This window comes from Larus michahellis, chromosome 20 (genome assembly GCF_964199755.1).
Source record: "Larus michahellis chromosome 20, bLarMic1.1, whole genome shotgun sequence".
Classification (NCBI taxonomy): domain Eukaryota; kingdom Metazoa; phylum Chordata; class Aves; order Charadriiformes; family Laridae; genus Larus; species Larus michahellis.
The window spans coordinates 6641421-6659139 of record NC_133915.1 but is presented as its reverse complement, the minus strand read 5'-3'; the positions used below and the strand labels follow the sequence as shown (position 1 = coordinate 6659139).

Here is a 17719-nt window from a genome sequence, read left to right as displayed (position 1 = left end):
AACTGTGACCTCATGTTACTCATCCCAGGGTAAAAACAGGTGGATTTCACCAACGAGACCTGCAGCACCCCAGGGATTTTTGGTGAACTCCAAAGCTCAGGGAGCACAATTTAACAAAAGAGCGATATTGATGCTTAGCGATTTGATACTTAGCGATATGGCTTAGTGATGGTTTTTGTCAGTGTTGGGTTGATGGTTGGACTCCATGATCTGAAAGGTCCCTTCCAACCTAGACCATTCTCTGATTCTATGATTCTATGAAAGAGGGCTATTGCATCAGTCGCTCTTCCCCACTCCCTCTGCACATGTTTGTGCGTCACCGAGGGCTGTATGTGTGTGTTGACTGAGTAGAGCCCGCTGATGTTGGCAGCGGGTACCGGTGCGTGGGCTGACACCTGCGTGTTGCTGCCGATGGAGAGGCATCGGCCAGCGAGTGGGGAAGGACTCGCTGTGTGGTGGGCGGGAGAGGCTGCCGCAGGATGCACAGCCCAAAAAGGATCTCCCCACAGCCTGCGGCCCCAGAGTTGCTGCTTCTCCTGAGGGATCATAGAATCATAGAATCATAGGGTTGGAAGGGACCTCTGGAGATCATCTAGTCCAATGCTCTGCCAGAGCAGGGTCACCCAGAGCAGGTGGCACAGGGACGCCTCCAGGCGGGTTTGGGATGTCTCCAGAGACGGAGACTCCCCCACCTCTCTGGGCAGCCTGGGCCAGGGCTCTGCCACCCTCACAGCATTCCAGTCATGCGAGCTGTCCCACCACGTCTCAGTAATTGCGATGAGATCGTGGCCCTGCAACCGCACACAGATCTCCAGCTCTTCCTGCTTATTCCCCATGCTGCGTGCACTGGTGTATAAGCATTTCAGAGAGGGATGTGGTACAAGGAGCTCCCTCCACCACATCCCTCCTCAGGGAAAGGAAAAGGTTTTTCCTTTATATGCTTTTAGCATTAGAGGGAAAATAAACTGAACGAAAGCTCTTCCTCAAAAGGAAAAGAGAAATATTTATGTCTCTGAGTCTCAGGTTGTGGGCTGGCCCATAGGATGCTGACAAGCTGCCTTTGCCTAGTCCACAACACACATCAGCTTTGCAGGATTTCCAAAATTGTAAGCGTGATGATAAGCTTTCATAGTGGATGGAAATATCTTTAAGGCCAGAATGCACTTGTCCGGCCTGTGATTTCTGAGAGCTCTGGGGGGAATTTCGCTCCTCCCCTGGTATCAACACGTCCCTCCACATCGGAGCCCTGCCGTTGCCTCCTCCCCGCAGAAGGGTGCTGGGTCCCCATCCACAGCCATTCCCCATGCGTTACGCTGTCTGCTTTATCTCCAGGGACACGATCTTTCTTGCACTAACAAGGCTGGTTTCTCACAAGCAAAACTGGATGGAAAATTATATCCATGCATGGGTGAGGTACTGCAAATGCCATTTACAATGGGATCTCTTTTCTTCCGTCATTTATGTTTTCTTAAACTTTTGACACTTTGCTCCATGATTTCTTTTTTAAACCAAAAGTGATACCATCATTCATTCAGGATGCAGAGATTTACTGCAGAGGAAGAAAATAAATCCTAAACATATTCACCCTTTCTCTGTCGGCACATAAATCTGCCATTGAGGCTATTTATCTGGCTTCTGCATGGCCAAAAAACTATTGCCAATAACGTGAGATGAGTGCATCCTACCAAGGAATTCCCTGGGTGTGCATTAGAGCAGAAGCTGAAGCCTTTAAATATGTTTCATGAGCTGAGAATTGAATGGCTAGGCCCGGGAATTACTTTCTAAATATCTGCAAAGTAGGCAGAGGATGAGCAGTGCAGCACTACCATCTACTGAGGGAGCTCAGAATTGCTCAGCTGTACCTTGGGCTCCGGATAGAAAATGATTCAAATTCTCCTTCGGGTGAGGAGATGTGGAGATGGTTGTTATTATTATTATTATTATCTTTTGCTTTTGCAGGCCCCAAGGTCAGGACACCACCTCATTTGGCAGCCTTACGCAGCCGAAAGAGATGGCAGTCGTGTCACTTGTTTTGCAGAGATGATGGGAAAGCTTACTCAGATGTGCTTTGGAAGCGTTTCCGTGCATCTGTTAGATTTTTCCAGGCAGTTCGCTTTGAGATATTTTTTTTTTAACCACTATAAATGTTTGCTGTGAATTTTTCTTTCAACAGCCCTACGGAAAAAAAAAATAATTTATTACAATTTTCTTCCTGGCCAGCCTGAGGTAGTACAGTATAGTGAACATTTCTAATGTAATGGGAAGTATAAGAGAATTTATGGGCTGTCTGGAGGCGCAGCGTAGCACGTGGGCCCGAAAAACCGCTGATAGCAGACCTCACGCTGGCTCTGCCGGCTGATTGCAATTCCCGTGAATTCAGTCAACAGCAGGCTTCGCCAGGCGAGATTGCTCTCTGCTGCTGCCTCACCGCGAAGGTGCGGTGAAACCCACCCGCGGTGCAGCGCGGCTCCTGCCTGCCAGCACAAAGCAGTGTTTTACAAAGCAGCTTGAGACAAATGCCTTATAGATGCAATACGGCCGGCCCGGTGTCGACAGTGTAAACAGAGATGGGAACGGGCACCCGTAAAAACATACTTTGCTTTAAAATCACTCTTTGCCAATATTTCCTTTCCTGGAAGGTTTCTATTACCCAGCACGGGAACCGCTGCCTGGGTGTTGGCTGCTGCCTGTTGCCTTACGCTCTCCTGTGGACGAATTTGCATCGTCCTCTCAAATGCTATGAGCTGAATAAAAATATTTCAAATGCAAAAAAGGTGTGTTTTGAGCAATCGGAGTTTACACCCCTGGGCCACCTTGTAGCCAGGCTTTGAACGCAGGTGGGAGAGTTTGCAAAGTGGTGGGGGTTGAAGTAACCCTTGAGGCTGCCATCGAGCGAGTCCTGCTGGTTTGTATTTTGTTAAGTCCTTTCCACTTTTAACAAGCAGGAGAGCTCGGTAATGTGCTCACAATCACGTTGCATTAGAAGGAGAGCTGAAACCTGTCCAAAACCTTCCAGTTTTGTGTTTAATCCACTTGATGGCATTGTCCCTTTATGTGGGGATTATTTATGGTGTTTACCCGCTCCTTAGCCAAACACTTTCTTGTGCCATTGTTTAGGTTTTTTTCCACCAGTCTCATGAGCCCTTGGTACTTTGTATCAACCCCAGAATTGCCAATATGTCTTTGAAAACATATTCCCCCGAAATATTTCTAGTTTTAATGCAGAAGGAGATAGAATGTTGTTTATAACATCAAATAATTCTATCTCACTGCTAAGCCAGGAGGAGAACAAACAGCAACTATTAAAATTTAAGATGTATGAAGAGATACATAACCCATAAGGAAATGGAAGGTTGACAAGTTAATGGTTTCCTGGAAAAAGGTGTTTATAAATAGCCCACTATCTTTTTTTATTGAATTAAGGGTTCAGGGGGTAAGACAGCTCTCATTCTGTCCTTTAAACAGTTGTACCAGTCAGCCCTTGATGTCTGAGTGTGAGGCACAAGTGCTGGTGGGGGGTTTCCATCGACAGCCCTGTCTTGTTGCCAGTTCGTACTTTATTTCTTATCTCTGATCTGCCCAAGCAGCTACCGCTACACTCATCGATCAAAGCACAGGTTCAGACTGGAGCACAGCTGGGCTGTAAGGGCACGTGAGGATCTTGTGGGACCCCAAACCCCACAGCCGGGGCATTGCCCAGTGGGGCCAGCAGGACCCCAATGCCCCTTGCACCCCGGCCTGGGGATGGCTGTGCTGGGGTCACCGGAGCGGGAACCGAGGGCTCTGCTTTCCTTTTATGGCAGAATTACTCCTTTTCTTGTCTTCTCAGTCATTTAGCTCTTCTCTCAGTTCAGTTAATTTTCCTTCCTTCCTTCCTTCCTTCCTTCCTTCCTTCCTTCCTTCCTTCCTTCCTTCCTTCCTTCCTTCCTTCCTTCCTTCCTTCCTTCCTTCCTTCCTTCCTTCCTTCCTTCCTTCCTTCCCCCCTTTTCTTCCTTTTCCTTTTTCCTTTTCCCCTTTTCTCTTTTTCCTCTTCTTCTCTTTTTATTTTTATCTTTTACATCTTTTGTTTTCTTTTTCTTCTCTTTCCTTTTCCTTTTTCCCTTTTCCTTTGTCTCTTTCCCCCTTTCCTCTTTTCCTTTTTTCATTTTCTTTTCCCATTTCTCCCCTTTTCCTTTTCTTTCCCTTTCCCTTTCCCTTTCCCTTTCCCTTTCCCTTTCCCTTTCCCTTTCCCTTTCCCTTTCCCTTTCCCTTTCCCTTTCCCTTTCCCCCTTTTTTCCTTTTTTCCTTTTTTCCTTTTTCCTTTCCCTATCCCTATCCCCCTCACCGCCCGCCTCCCCAGCACCGCGGACAGCTCCGCTCCCCCTCCCCTCCGGCCCCCCCTCGTGCCCGGTGGGCGGGGCCCTGCGCGGCGGCGCTATATGAGCGCATGCGCAGCGGCGCGCGGGGCCGGGGCGGCGGAGAAGATGGCGGCGGTGCGGGCGGTACGCGGGCTGGTGAACGGCGCCGGGCCCGGCGGGCCGCGGGACCAGGTGGCGGCCCTCACCCGCGACTACCTCTCCCAGCCGCGCCTCAGTGAGTGCGGGGCCCGGGGCGGGCGGCGGGCGGGCTCCCCGGGGGCGGCGCGGAGGGTGGGCCCGGCCCGGCCTCCGCGCTGGGCCGCAGGCAGGCCGGGCCGCCCCGCAGCTCCGGCGGGCGAGGCCGGTAGGCCGGGCCGTCCCTGGCGGCAGAGGCGGCCTCCCCCGAGCCCTTCTTCGGGCACAGGCGGCGGCCTGGCCTGGGGGTGCGCGGGGGGTCCCGAGGGCCGGTGTCCTCCGGTCGTGCGGGGCCTTCAATCGCCCCGGGTGCTGCAGCGGCGCTTTCCACAGCTTTGTCCTGTCTAAACGCTCAAATTAGTCACACGTTGGAACCAGGAGCCGGTTTTCCACCGGGTGACGTGGGCCGTTGCAGTGTCCTTCGTGAAAAACTTACGCTTTTAGCAGGAACTGAAAATTACTGTAAATCGCAGGGGGTGGTGTGGATTCTGTTCCTTTAAAATGGAGTTGAGAAATGTGGTGGAAAAGAGGAAATGCAGTAGCCTTGTAGAAAACCCTTTATCGCAGTGTAGTCGGGGGAAAGTCAAAATTGTTTGAAGGTGCCTTTTTCTGGCCTTTTTTTTAATCTAGGTTGTAATTACAGGAGTGACTCTACCTGTGCAGCTGAATAGCGTGAGTACTCACAAGGGGGTAGCCAGGGAGCTTCTCTGCGGTGGTTTCTTTGAAAATGTCCGTCTGGTTTGAAAGCCAAATTGATCATGACCATTCCTGCTCCCCCAAGCCTTCTGCTCTGCTTTACTCAGGAGTGGAGGCTTCTGCCAAGGCCGGAGCCAAGGTGACTTCATTTTCAGTTCATGTTTTTCTATGTGGATTTTGGCTTTTGCCCAAACTGGCATTGCCTGCAAGCTGGATATGAAAAACATTTGAGTTGCTTTTGATTTGCCATAGAACTGGTTGATCTTAATGGAAACAGGAATTTTGGGTCAGTGGCCAGCTGCTTTCAAGGGGAATTGATGCTGATTGATGTCAAGGAAATATATTCTTGTGGACAAAGTGAGGAGTGTAAGCCTCTTCCCGCTGATAGAGGAGGAAGTGCTCATGAGACAGTCATGAGATGAAATTGCTTGCTGAAGATAATGTTTTCCATTTGTTGCGGACAGCGGGCTGCAAACACTCTGCTTAGAGCAGAGTCCTCTCCGTAGCGTAATGTCTGTGTAATTCTCCTTGCTCGGGGAAAGGAGCAGGCCAACTCGTGCTTTTGATTAAGACTAATTCAGGGGCACATGTAATGTCTCGGAGTGTTCAGCAGGATTTTGACAAGAGTAAAACTGAGAAATAGGAGTTCCAGCTTTCGACTGTCTTATACACCCAGTGACCCTCAAACCTTATCTAATACTGTTTTGATTATTGCTGTTTAAGAGACTACACTGCAACAGTTCAAACTGTTTGTTTAAGTGTAAACACAGTGTTGTTGATAGTCTAGACAACACATGGTAAGTGTGCGAGCCCTGGGCAGACTGAGGTGTCTAAGCCAGATGATTCCCTGTGGCCTGGTGCTCATGGAATTTGTGATCTTTCCCAGACCACGAGTGCCTGTTTCCTCTGCCTCGTAGCGTGACCAAGGACGGGTGCTGGTGTCTCTCCTCCTCTGCAAATGGCTCCACTTGCTCATTTCTCCCTCCCAGGGATAAGTGATTAAGAGTCACTCTCTTGGTCACTGTTCCTTGTGACCCTGATAAAGCTTTGACTCAACATTACTTTTTTTTCTGTGGCTCAGGTGATGCTGGGCTCTGGCTGGGATACTGCTGTGTCCTTGGAACAACACAGGAGGATGGTTTACTACATTTTCATGGCTTTTCCACAGGGCTAATAGCAGAGTGGTGAATTCTGGGTGCAGAAGTTGTCTGTAGCACTAATACTTGAGCTGCTGATGTTTAAGACATGAGCTTTCTGGTGAGCTGGCTGGCTGTGGCCTTCTATTGGGTGTCAATCCTCAAGTTAAGCCAGGATAACCCAAGAGTAGGAGGAGTTTGGCTAAGGTGAAATTCTACCTTTTACAGTACAGTGCATTGACCTTTTCTTGGAAGCAGGAAAGGTCTTATAAGGTTTCCTCTTAGCAGTGTGCCAAAAAACAAAACTTGCTGTAGGAGCTCTGTTGATCAGCTTTTGAGCACGAGATCTGCTTGCTTTGCTAAGTCTGGGCTTTGACGTGGGCCATTGTAATGTCATGGAGCAGGACACTTCTGCAGTTAAAAAAAAAAAAAGCCTAGAAGTTGAGCATTGATATTAGGGTCTTCTCACCATTTGTTGGACATAAATTGCAGTGGCATCTTCTTTATCACAGATTACAGCTATTGTTAGCCCTGATTTTTAAAGATCTTGCAACTGTATTTTTCTTAGCTTAAAATGTCAACTCTACATTGTATGGGTGTTTCTGGTGGCATCCAGATTATCCCTGGATATTCACTTCAAGTGACTTTCTGTGACAGACAAGAAAAAGGCGATATCGTATATTTTCATGTTCCCTCGGGTGCTTTGGAAGCAGTAGCAAAAAATGCTGGCCAAGTAATTCAGTACCTCATCCTTCTTCTGGAGTTCATAATAAACACAGAAGAGGTAAGGATCTGGGCCCCAAATCTGCAAACCTGAGACCGGTGATGGGAATGAAACTTGGAAGACTTTGCGTAGGATATTTCTGATATTCTGAGGAAGTACCTGACTTGCAGCTTGTTTTCTTTCAGCTTATAAAACTGTATCGGGTGTGAATGGTCCCCTGGTTATCTTGGATCAAGTTAAGGTAAAGTTTCAGTTTCTTAATGAATGAAGCTTTTCTGAGGGAGAGCTTACGAGAAAAGCTGTGACAGGTTAAATCCAGACTGTGAAATTCATGGGTCCACTGAGCAATTTTTATGGAAGGTATGTTTCTGACTGCTGAGATAAATGAGTGTCCAAATTACTGTGAAGCTAAGGAGAGTTGTCCATGTCCTGGAAGAAAGGGAGGGTAGTTGAGACTATTGGGGGAAAGAGAGGAAGCATTGTTTCAGTTTTACCAAAATCCCCCAAACATGGTTTAAACTTGAATGTGGAAATGTACGTATTCACTTTGTTCTTCGCCTTTTTGTTACCAAAGCATAAGTGCTCTGTAAAAGGGAACTTGTTTTCAAATTACTGGCAAATTACTGTTCAAGGCAAGCAACTGATGGCAAAGCCAGCTTTTTCTTGTCAGATGCTGCATCGTGGCTTTCAGTTAGTACGTCAGGACTATTAGGGTGTTTTGGCACGGATTCTACTCTGAGAGGGGACTCTGTATAGTCCCTGTAAAAATGGCTTAGCCTGATAAAATTTAATTGTCTTGGAATGAGTTTTGTTCTGATGATAAAGCTATTTTTTAAAAACTTTAGTAGTTATTAAGCTTGCTTGAAACTGATAACGTTAGTTTCATGACTCTTCTTCTGGATTTTAATGTTTTCCACCATCTTTTTTGCTCATCTTCAGTTTCCTAGGTATGCAGAGATTGTCCATTTGACTCTTCCTGATGGCACAAGAAGAAGTGGGCAGGTGCTGGAGGTCAGCGGCTCCAAAGCTGTGGTTCAGGTACGACTGGGGACAGGAGTGTCTCCTGTTGCAACAGAACAGCATTTTATTAACGAGCATCTGTCTGAGCCCTGTTGGATCTATCTTGTCATATGTTCTTTTGGTACTGTAAACATTAAAAAAGTCACTTTTTCCAAGTGCAAGTGGCATGAATGATTTTAGAAGGTTAAAAACTGGAGTACAGTGACATTTTTTATTTGCATCCCCCCCAGATGTCTTTGCTGCTAGATTAAAATAACTGTACTGTAGTTGTACAGTATTAGATTCAAGATCAGCTCCATGTGGATGCGGGTATTTCTTCTAAGCAGCTGTTCTTGTTAACATTAATTCTTCTTATCTGAAGAACTTTACCCTGTTGGCAAAGGGAAATACTTGAGATCAAAGGAATGGCGCCGGGTTTGTTGGTTGCTGCCGATACACTTTATTAATTTTGTTTAAAGTAGGTTTTTCTGTGATGTTTCGTACCAGCGAGGTGCTCTTGAAATGCGTTGCTTGCAGAGGACTGCCTTGCTTTTCTGCCCTGTGGCTGATCAAGTTCTCAAGCTGTGAAGCAACATTCTCGTGTGTTGATTTGTAAAGCACAATACTTACTCCCTTCTCCTGTGTGTGTTTTTTTTCTTCTTGTGGTATATTTACAGGTATTTGAAGGAACTTCAGGTATTGATGCTAAGAAAACATCTTGTGAGTTTACTGGGGATATTCTTCGAACCCCTGTCTCTGAGGATATGCTTGGTAAGTATTTGCATCTTGCTTTGAAGAATGAACAGACTTATCACATGCTAACTTATTTTCACAGTAACATATTTTGATTTTATTGCTGTTTCTTGTAGGCAGAGTATTTAATGGATCAGGAAAACCTATAGACAGAGGCCCCATTGTCTTGGCTGAAGACTTCCTTGACATAATGGGTATGTTCTTAATCCATTTCTGGTATGGAGTTAAAGACAAATCTGCTGTCTGATTTCTGAATGTTACCATAGTTTTAGTTTTGAACATAGGATCCAGTGGTTAGGGGGAGTTTAATCTTATTTTTTAAGTATGTGTGTGGCATAAAACTCAAATTTACACAAGTGCAGGATGATGAGGTAGCAGAAAATAACCGTTTTCAGTAACGCTTGGAAGCTGAAGTATTTGTAGACTGTCTTAATTATACAGCCTCCAAAGATAAAAAGCTAATAACTTGGCAGGCTTTTCTTGAAAGCACTCTTACAGTTTACACAATGATGGAATGGCAGAGTCTTGCGATCTACAAAAGGCTCGGGGTTGACCAGGCACATCTATAGATTTGTAGGTCTAACAGTGGGGTGTGCATCTTTTGACGTGTGCCTTAGATCAGTGCTCAAGGTCAGTGGTAGCTTGATCAAGCTCCCGACATGTGCCTGGAATAACATGTGTTCTCTTAAAAAATATAACAGGTCAGCCAATCAATCCCCAATGTCGTATCTATCCAGAAGAAATGATTCAAACTGGCATTTCTGCTATAGATGGTATGAACAGTATTGCCAGGGGGCAGAAAATCCCCATATTCTCAGCTGCTGGCTTGCCCCACAATGAGGTGAGTACTCAAAGCTACTCTCTAAACGGTTAGCAGCTTGTGTTTCAGTGAGGTTAAAAAGTCAACTAAGATAAATTCTGGTCTGTGTAATAGCATCAAATATACAGATGGACTGAAACATTCTTCTGTCTAGATCGCAGCTCAGATCTGTCGCCAGGCTGGCTTGGTGAAGAAGTCCAAAGATGTGATGGACTACAGTGAGGAAAACTTTGCCATCGTGTTTGCTGCTATGGGTGTAAGTCAATATTATTGGCAGAAAAAGATGCTTGAGTAATAAGACAGTGCTGAAAGTAACTGAACATTACTTTTTTGAAAGTATTCTCAGTAGGTCTTACAGCTATAACTAAACAGTGCTGAATTGTTTGGCTGAATGGTGGAAAAGCCCAAATGGCCATAAGTACCAGAAGTGTGTCTGATCAGGACAAAGTATCTAAAACTTAAAATTTCTAGCCTGGAATTCTAGAAATAACTCATTCTGTTGGCAATGTTGGGGAGTCTTCGTGATACAGAGTGCTTTGCTTATGGATTACTAATGAGGTGTTTAGACCTTGATATGATGCAAAGCGTAACATACTAAAATGTGGTGTGGCACTGATGCCTTAATATCGTGATTTAGGTGAACATGGAAACTGCTCGGTTCTTCAAATCAGACTTTGAGGAAAATGGGTCCATGGACAATGTGTGTCTGTTCCTGAATTTGGCCAACGATCCGACGTAAGTAGTCGCACTATGATGGTTGGGAAAAGGCTGAAAAGAACAAGTAAATTGGAAGCTGAAGCCTTGCTGGTGTCCTGCTGGATGTCACTTATGTTGGCATGTTGCAGGAAAGTTGAATATGAAATGCTGGCACTCCAGTTGGTGCACATAGCAGGTTTTCAGAGGATTTAAGTATTTGTAAGTTCGGACTGTTACCTCGCAGCCTTAAAGCACTTGCCATAAATAATGCCATACCATTCTGTTTCAGCATTGAACGCATTATCACGCCTCGTCTAGCTCTAACGACAGCAGAGTTCTTGGCGTATCAGTGTGAGAAGCACGTGTTGGTCATTCTGACAGATATGAGCTCCTATGCTGAAGCTCTGCGAGAGGTACGCAGTTATTAACTCATGTGCCAGGTGTTGGCAAAAGGGGTTTCTAGCATAAAGTGAGAATGTAGACTTCTGCTCAAGCTGTTACAATTAGTATTCTTTGCAATGTTCTTAAATAGCCAGTGAGGCTTTTAGTTACTCATTGATGGTCCAGGTTTATGTTCAGTCAAAAAGCCACTGCTTCTGTGATAGCTAAACTTCCTTGACTAGTGGTATTCAGCAGTTTGATATTATAATTTCTGATGGGCCTTGGCATCTTGTCTGTCATACACGGTTGTGGTGACACATTTCTCATAATAGGGGTTTGTGTGGCTGGATTTTGGTATCACCTGCAGGAGGAAGTCCTTGAAGACACTAGTGTAGCTTAATTAGGGGAGACAGCAGGTCTGTGTGAGTGCTCTGACTTCTTGGAAATGTTTTTCTGGGTTGCCTCAGGTTTCGGCAGCTAGAGAGGAAGTGCCTGGCCGTCGTGGTTTCCCAGGTTACATGTACACTGACTTGGCTACTATATATGAGCGCGCTGGGCGTGTGGAAGGCAGAAATGGTTCCATTACTCAGATTCCTATTCTTACCATGCCCAATGATGGTGAGTTATTTTCAACTGTTTTTAATAAATAGCACTTTAAAGGACTCCTTTGGAGTGACCTGCCTTACCTTGGACGTACAGAAAGATTAGGAGGTCCTTTGGCCTTTAGGTTTCCATCTGAATATTGCAGTTCTTGGCTGCTTTCTCTGTATTGCTAATAGAAATGTTCAGGCTTCAGGACTGTTCTCCAGGCCTTTACCAGGAGTGCTTACAGCTCTAATCCTGGCATAAGAACACTTGGTGATATATGGGGGTACCAACTGATGGCATTTTACTGTAGAAGTCACAGCAAAAAAGCTGCTGCATCAGTGCTAGAATCGATATAAAAGGCCTGAAAACTGTCAAACCACTCTTTTCCTCAGATATTACTCATCCTATCCCTGACTTGACTGGATACATCACTGAGGGACAAATCTACGTGGACAGGCAGCTGCATAACAGACAGGTGTGTACCACACTGGTTAGAACATATTTAAGATTACTCTGTACTCTTTGAAATACTAATGTTGGAATTCGTGGATGTATCTTTCCTCCAGATTTACCCACCCATTAATGTCTTGCCCTCCTTGTCTCGACTGATGAAGTCAGCTATTGGAGAGGGTATGACCAGGAAGGACCATGCAGATGTATCCAACCAACTGGTATGTAAAAACCTCCTCAGAGAAGCAGAGTCATCGTTCAAATACACCTCTCGTGAAACAGCCTGCGAAGGGTGTGCCAGACAGCTGCAACCCAGAACACTCCTGAGGCTGCTTTAAAGCACTGACTGTTTAGTTGAGACCCTTTGTTTGGGTTTGAACACAAATCATTACAGGGGTGATCAGGGTAAAAGCACTTCTGTTTCTATCCCTTCTAGTATGCCTGCTATGCTATCGGAAAGGATGTACAGGCTATGAAGGCTGTAGTTGGTGAGGAAGCTCTTACCTCGGATGATCTTCTTTATCTGGAGTTTCTGCAGAAGTTTGAGAAGAACTTCATTGCTCAGGGTAAGTGTCTTATTCCAAGAACATCACAGGATGCGTTAACACCTAGCAGCTCTTGTTCTCAGATCTGCCTGGTGGGGAGGCGCTTTCCTGCCCCGTATTTCAGTCTGCGGTTGCTGTCTGCAGGTCCTTATGAAAACCGCACTGTTTACGAGACCTTGGACATTGGATGGCAGCTTTTGCGAATCTTCCCCAAGGAGATGTTGAAGAGAATTCCTCAGACAACACTGGCTGAATTCTATCCTCGAGATTCAACTGCAAAACACTAGCCACAGCTTCATCTCTGATTCCTTGCTCTGTGAAATGCTGTTTGTTTTCTTTTTTCATGTGTTGGTGTTTACTTGTTGCCCTTACAATTAAAACCAAGAATAGGTGACATTTGTGCCAGTGTTCCAATGTACACTGATACCAGTTTTTAAAATATCCCTTCTTCCAAAGCCTGGATCTTCAGGAAAATACTTAGGCCAGCTCTTACAAATGTGCAATAGCTATTACGAAGCTTGTTCTTTGAACTGGACTTTTTGTAGACATTTCAAGGGGAATGTCTGAGGATTACCAGAAATTGCAAATCTTTACTTTGAAACCAGGAGCACGTGGTTTAGAAAACATGAAAGAGCCAATGTGACTTCCTTTGTCCAGAGCATCTGCTCAGTACGGTCTTAGGCGGTTGCTGAGCTGCTGGTAGAACAGATGGCACTCTGCTGTCCTGCTGCTGCGCCTGAAGACCAGGCTAATGTGTGGAAAGCGTGGTGTGTGACAACATACCTTTCTGAAAAGTGCCAGTTCCTGATTTTTTTTAACTATGGCTTAAGATTCTTAAAGGTGTGCATGAATTGAGAACACTAGTAGGCACGCTAGGTGCTTTTCCACAAGCAAAGGGTCTCCTCAGAGGTCACAGGCCAGTGTGTTGCTACCTGAACGTAGCATGATAAGGCTTAATTACCGAATCGAAGGTTTCAAATTGAAGTTTGCAGAGTAGGTTTCCTACTTATCCTTGTCTTTTTTTTCCTTTGAATTCTGGAAATGCCAGAGACACAAAAGAGCAGCTAAAGCATTATGAGATCAGTAGTGTCCCAGCGGGCAAAAACTGTAGGTAATTCAAGGCTTTGTGCTGCTACTGAAGGGGATTATGAGATGTAAAAAAAAAAAAAAAACCTTATATCTGACACAGTTGTATTGGTGGGAGGTCAGCTTTTAAAGTATGTCTTGTACTAAACGATGCAACAGGAGGAAGCAACCGAATGTGTGAATGGATATTTTGAATTCTGTTATAAAGCATGCTCCAGGTGGCACTGGGTCCCGAGTCGTGTTTGAAACTGTTGTGGTTTGCACTCCAGGCACAGATTTGGCTAGCCAGGAGAGCTCAGCATTCCCAAACACTGCAAACTTGGCTAGTCGATTCGGTGTTGTGTTTGTTCAGATTGGCTCAGACGAGGCTCGGAGCCCAGTGCTGGCAGGCTTTCTTGCTTTTTTCCAGGCTTAATGTAGTCTAAGCTCTGGTCTAGCTAACCAAAGCATGTTGCACCTCTCGAAACGCCTTCGGGGCTCGTCTAGGAAGGTGCTAACATGACTCGAACGATGGTGTACTAATTCCAGCTTTCCCTGACGTCTCCTGTGCGCAGTTCTTTCTAGAGTTTGTTCAGTGTTCTCTGTAACCTGTAACTTGGGCGCAATAGCAACTTTATTCCAGTGCATTCCACCCTAAAGCTGTGTCAAGTCTATTTTTCTTGAGGTAGGGATGGGAGGTTGGAAGTGTTGGCATGAGAATACTTTAATGTAGAGAATATCTAAATAAATTAAATATGGAAGGTGTTAAAAAAAAAAGAAGTTTTTGTGATTCTGTGGTTAAAACCAACTTTGGGTCTTTCAGCAGTGGCTAAGGTGTCCTTTGCCACTGGGGATGCTGTTTACCTGAACGAAACTATTTCATAATGTGCTGAAAGCGCTTTTCAGTTCCTTTTCTGCCCATGCAGTGAGGGCCACTTGAGCCACCCCCACATTATTGCTAGCGCCGGTCGCTTTTGATGAGGAGGATTTGGCCTTCGGCTTCAGGACGGAGTGCTTTGTGCCGCTGGAGTGGGTGGGAGACGCAGTCACGGGTACAGGCTTTGCAGGAATGTTGGAGGGAAATGCGATACCCCAGGGGTCTCGGGGGGCAGTTTGCACCAGAGGAGGGTGGGAAACCTTAAAAAGCATCTTGAAAATGAGCTTAGATGTGTGTGGACTTTAAATTTTCTGTATGAACAGCACTACTAAAGGTAAGGGGGGCCTGGGTAGTTTATTCAGGTGATCCCTGCAGACAGCCCGGGGCATGACTCTGCTTAAATCCCTGGTGTCTGTCCCTCTCTGTGAGTCACTTGTGCGGGTTTGCAGCAGGGGCTGCTGAAGGTGAGAGACAGAGAACGGCGTGAAACGAGGAGATCCAGGATTCTCCCTGATGCACTCCAGGGAGCGGAGGGAAGCCCCAACACGCCTGCCTTTGCTGAACAAGGTGCACGTCAAAACCAGGCGCTTTGAGGGAAGAAAGCCCCTTTTCTTGCTGCTGAATTTGCCGTTCATCTTTGAAAAGCTGTGCCCTGCTGTGCTGAGCTGTGCCCTCGCCGTCTCCGTAAACAGAGTTTGTTCCGACTGATAAAAGCCTGAGGCTGTCTCAGGTCTTCTATTAAATGTTGTACCAGGCTATAATTCGAGCTGTTTCTTGTACAGAAATACAAGTCCTTGAGGTAGACAGAGACATTAGCTCTTTTTTTTTTTTAAAACTCATTTAAATGTCCAAGCTGGTTCCTGCAGTATATTTTTCACCAGGAGAGACGCTAAGTTACAAATCCCACATCCTCAGTATTAATAACGGCTTTGATTGTCCCACAGAGCTTGAAAGGCTGCTCATTTGGTGTGAAAGGAAGATCGAGTATGCTGAAAACATGCCTGATGGCTTAAAAAAAAAAAAAAAACCAAACTTTGGGCAAGTGCTTTTGACTTTTTCTACCCATTTCCCCCCTCAGGAGTCACTGTCTGGAGGGAGCCTGTGGTTGGGGCGCAGGAATAACCACGAGCAGATGGCAGCCGCCGGCGTGCCCTAATGCAGGTTTTGAAAACATGAGTAAGAGGAGAAATTCCAAAGTCCGGTGAGTTCCTGAAACCCCCTCAGCAGGTGACCGGTTTTGGGGACAAAGGTTGGACAAGCATTCCTGAGGGTGGGTGAGCACTCCTGAAAGGTGCGTGTGTTAGAGCAAAGCAAAAGGAATTCTGCAATAACAAGCATATTCCCGGCAATTAAGCTCCAATGAGATGCGTTCTGTGGCTCAGGGCAGGCTGGTGAGCAGCTCCCATGTGAGCGAAGCTGTCAATGAGAGTGTGGCTTGTCCGAGCCAGACAAAGGTTTGGGATGAATATAAATAGCGAGGGTGGCTTTGTGCTGGGGATAAAATAGGTGTTGTGGGCAGCACAGGGGAGCTGTGTGCTCAGCCTGCCTGGCGGGGAGAGGCGGGATGGGCTGCGGCGGACGCCGTGCGGGATGGAGCGTGGCAGCCACGCAGCGGCACTGTGCGCCCGAGCGGGGATGGAGCCAACTGCCACGTGTCGGCTCCCCGACCAGCTGTCTTGCTGCAGCCACAGAATCCCAGAGTGGCCGGGGTGGGAAGGGACCTCTGGAGATCCCCTCGTCCAACCCCTGGCCAGAGCAGGGTCACCCAGAGCAGGTGGCACAGGGACGCCTCCAGGCGGGTTTGGGATGTCTCCAGAGACGGAGACTCCCCCACCTCTCTGGGCAGCCTGTGCCAGGGCTCTGCCACCCTCACAGCAAAGAAGTTCCTCCTCATCTTGAGATGGAACTTCCCACGGTCAAGTTTGTGCCCGTTACCCCTTGTCCTGTCCCCGGGCACCACTGAGAAGAGCCTGGCCCCGTCCTCCTGACACCCCCCCTTGAAGTATTGATCAGCGTTGATAAGATCCCCCCTCAGTCGGCTTTTTTCCAGACTGAAGAGCCCCAAATCCCTCAGCCTTTCCCCATCAGAGAGATGTTCCAGTCCCCTCGTCCTCTTGGTGGCCCTTTGCTGTCCCCTCTCCAGCCGTTCCCTGTCCTTCTGGAACCGGGGAGCCCAGAACTGGACCCAGTATCTCCATCCTCCCCCTGTCTCATGCTCCCCGGCTGCTGGAGAAAACCCATCTGCCGAGGCAGGCGCAGCGTCTCCCTCCCCCTGCACGCAGGCAGGTCCCTGGCTCGCAGCAGAGCCTGTCCCACAGACTAAAGCTCGCAGGTAGTGAACAGCCTGAGCCTGGCACAGGGCCCTGGAAGAGGGGAACGACAGAAATAGCTGTAGCCGCCATCAGCCGGAGGCCCCGGGAGCAGGCTGGGGCTTGCAGCGCAGCTATTCAGTGCTAAGCCGAGAACACAGCCCTTCGCTGGGAAAATAGGGCGGGAAAGCTGAGGGGCGCTGAGGACGGGGAGGAAGGGGTGCCCCTCCACGTGGCGTCGGGCCGGGTGGCGCGATGAGCCCTCGACACGGCGCTCAGCCGGATGCTAAACAAACAGCCCAATATTTCATGGCGCAGAGACAGCAGGTACCATGCTAAATGGGACGTGCTGATCTCCCAGCTGCTGCCTTAGTGCATTTACATGCTGTTTTTTTCTTTTTTTTTTTTTCTTTTTTTTCCTTTTTGGTAATGACTAACGAGGACTGCCTGGGGGTCTGATCCCCCTTCGCCAACTGATGTCAGCCCGTCAGGTCCCCTCGAGAAGCACACGCCAGCTGTCGGCTCATTTGGGGGGGGGTGGGGTGGGGGAAGAGCAAACATTGGGCCCGTTTCCCCCCACCCTGCCCCTTGGGTTTTCGGTTGGGGCTGGCAGATGTAAGGCAGGGGAGCGGGCTGGTGGGGAGAGCTGCCGCAGGTTATTTGCACATCAAAAGCAGCTTTGCCTCCGACCCTCCATCACCCTGGCGAGCAAGAGGTGGCTCGGTTTAATTGCTCTTTCAAAGGCAGCCCTGGTCTTGTCTCGGCTGAGATTTTTAGGTCTGACTCTGCCTCCCTCCCCCCCCCTCGCCCTCCCCAGCCAGAAACGGGTGCAGTGACACCGGGGTGTTAAAAGAAGATGCAAATCAGCTTTTCTCCGTCTTGAAGCTTATTTGCATCTGCTGATTAGTCCAACAACTAATTCAGACTCCTTCTGTTTGAGGGCGGTTGGTGCTCGGGCAGCTGGAGCGGAGCTGGCCCGAAGCAGGGACCCCAGTGACTGTGGGGGAGACGCGCGAGCTGGTGCTGCTTCTCCCCCTTTGCCCCCCATCCCCCGAGCCATCCGTGCCTGCCGTGCTCCGATCGGCTTGGGAGCCCTGGCACACACCGATGCCATCCTGCTCATGGTCAACTGGGCACGGAGAAAGCGC

At 47.6% G+C, this 17719-nt stretch overlaps 1 protein-coding gene across 1 annotated transcript; it reads left to right on the top strand.

Annotated features, from left to right (window-relative positions):
• Positions 1-4389: 4389 nt before the first annotated feature.
• Positions 4390-14165, top strand: ATP6V1B2 (ATPase H+ transporting V1 subunit B2). The gene is made up of 14 exons (XM_074563748.1): positions 4390-4572; positions 7274-7329; positions 8028-8126; positions 8765-8858; positions 8957-9034; positions 9542-9681; positions 9815-9916; positions 10298-10395; positions 10646-10769; positions 11205-11355; positions 11718-11800; positions 11892-11996; positions 12212-12341; positions 12465-14165. The coding sequence occupies exons 1-14, from the start codon at positions 4419-4421 to the stop codon at positions 12605-12607; spliced, it is 1557 nt and encodes a 518-aa protein (XP_074419849.1). The 5' UTR covers positions 4390-4418; the 3' UTR covers positions 12608-14165.
• Positions 14166-17719: the final 3554 nt, after the last annotated feature.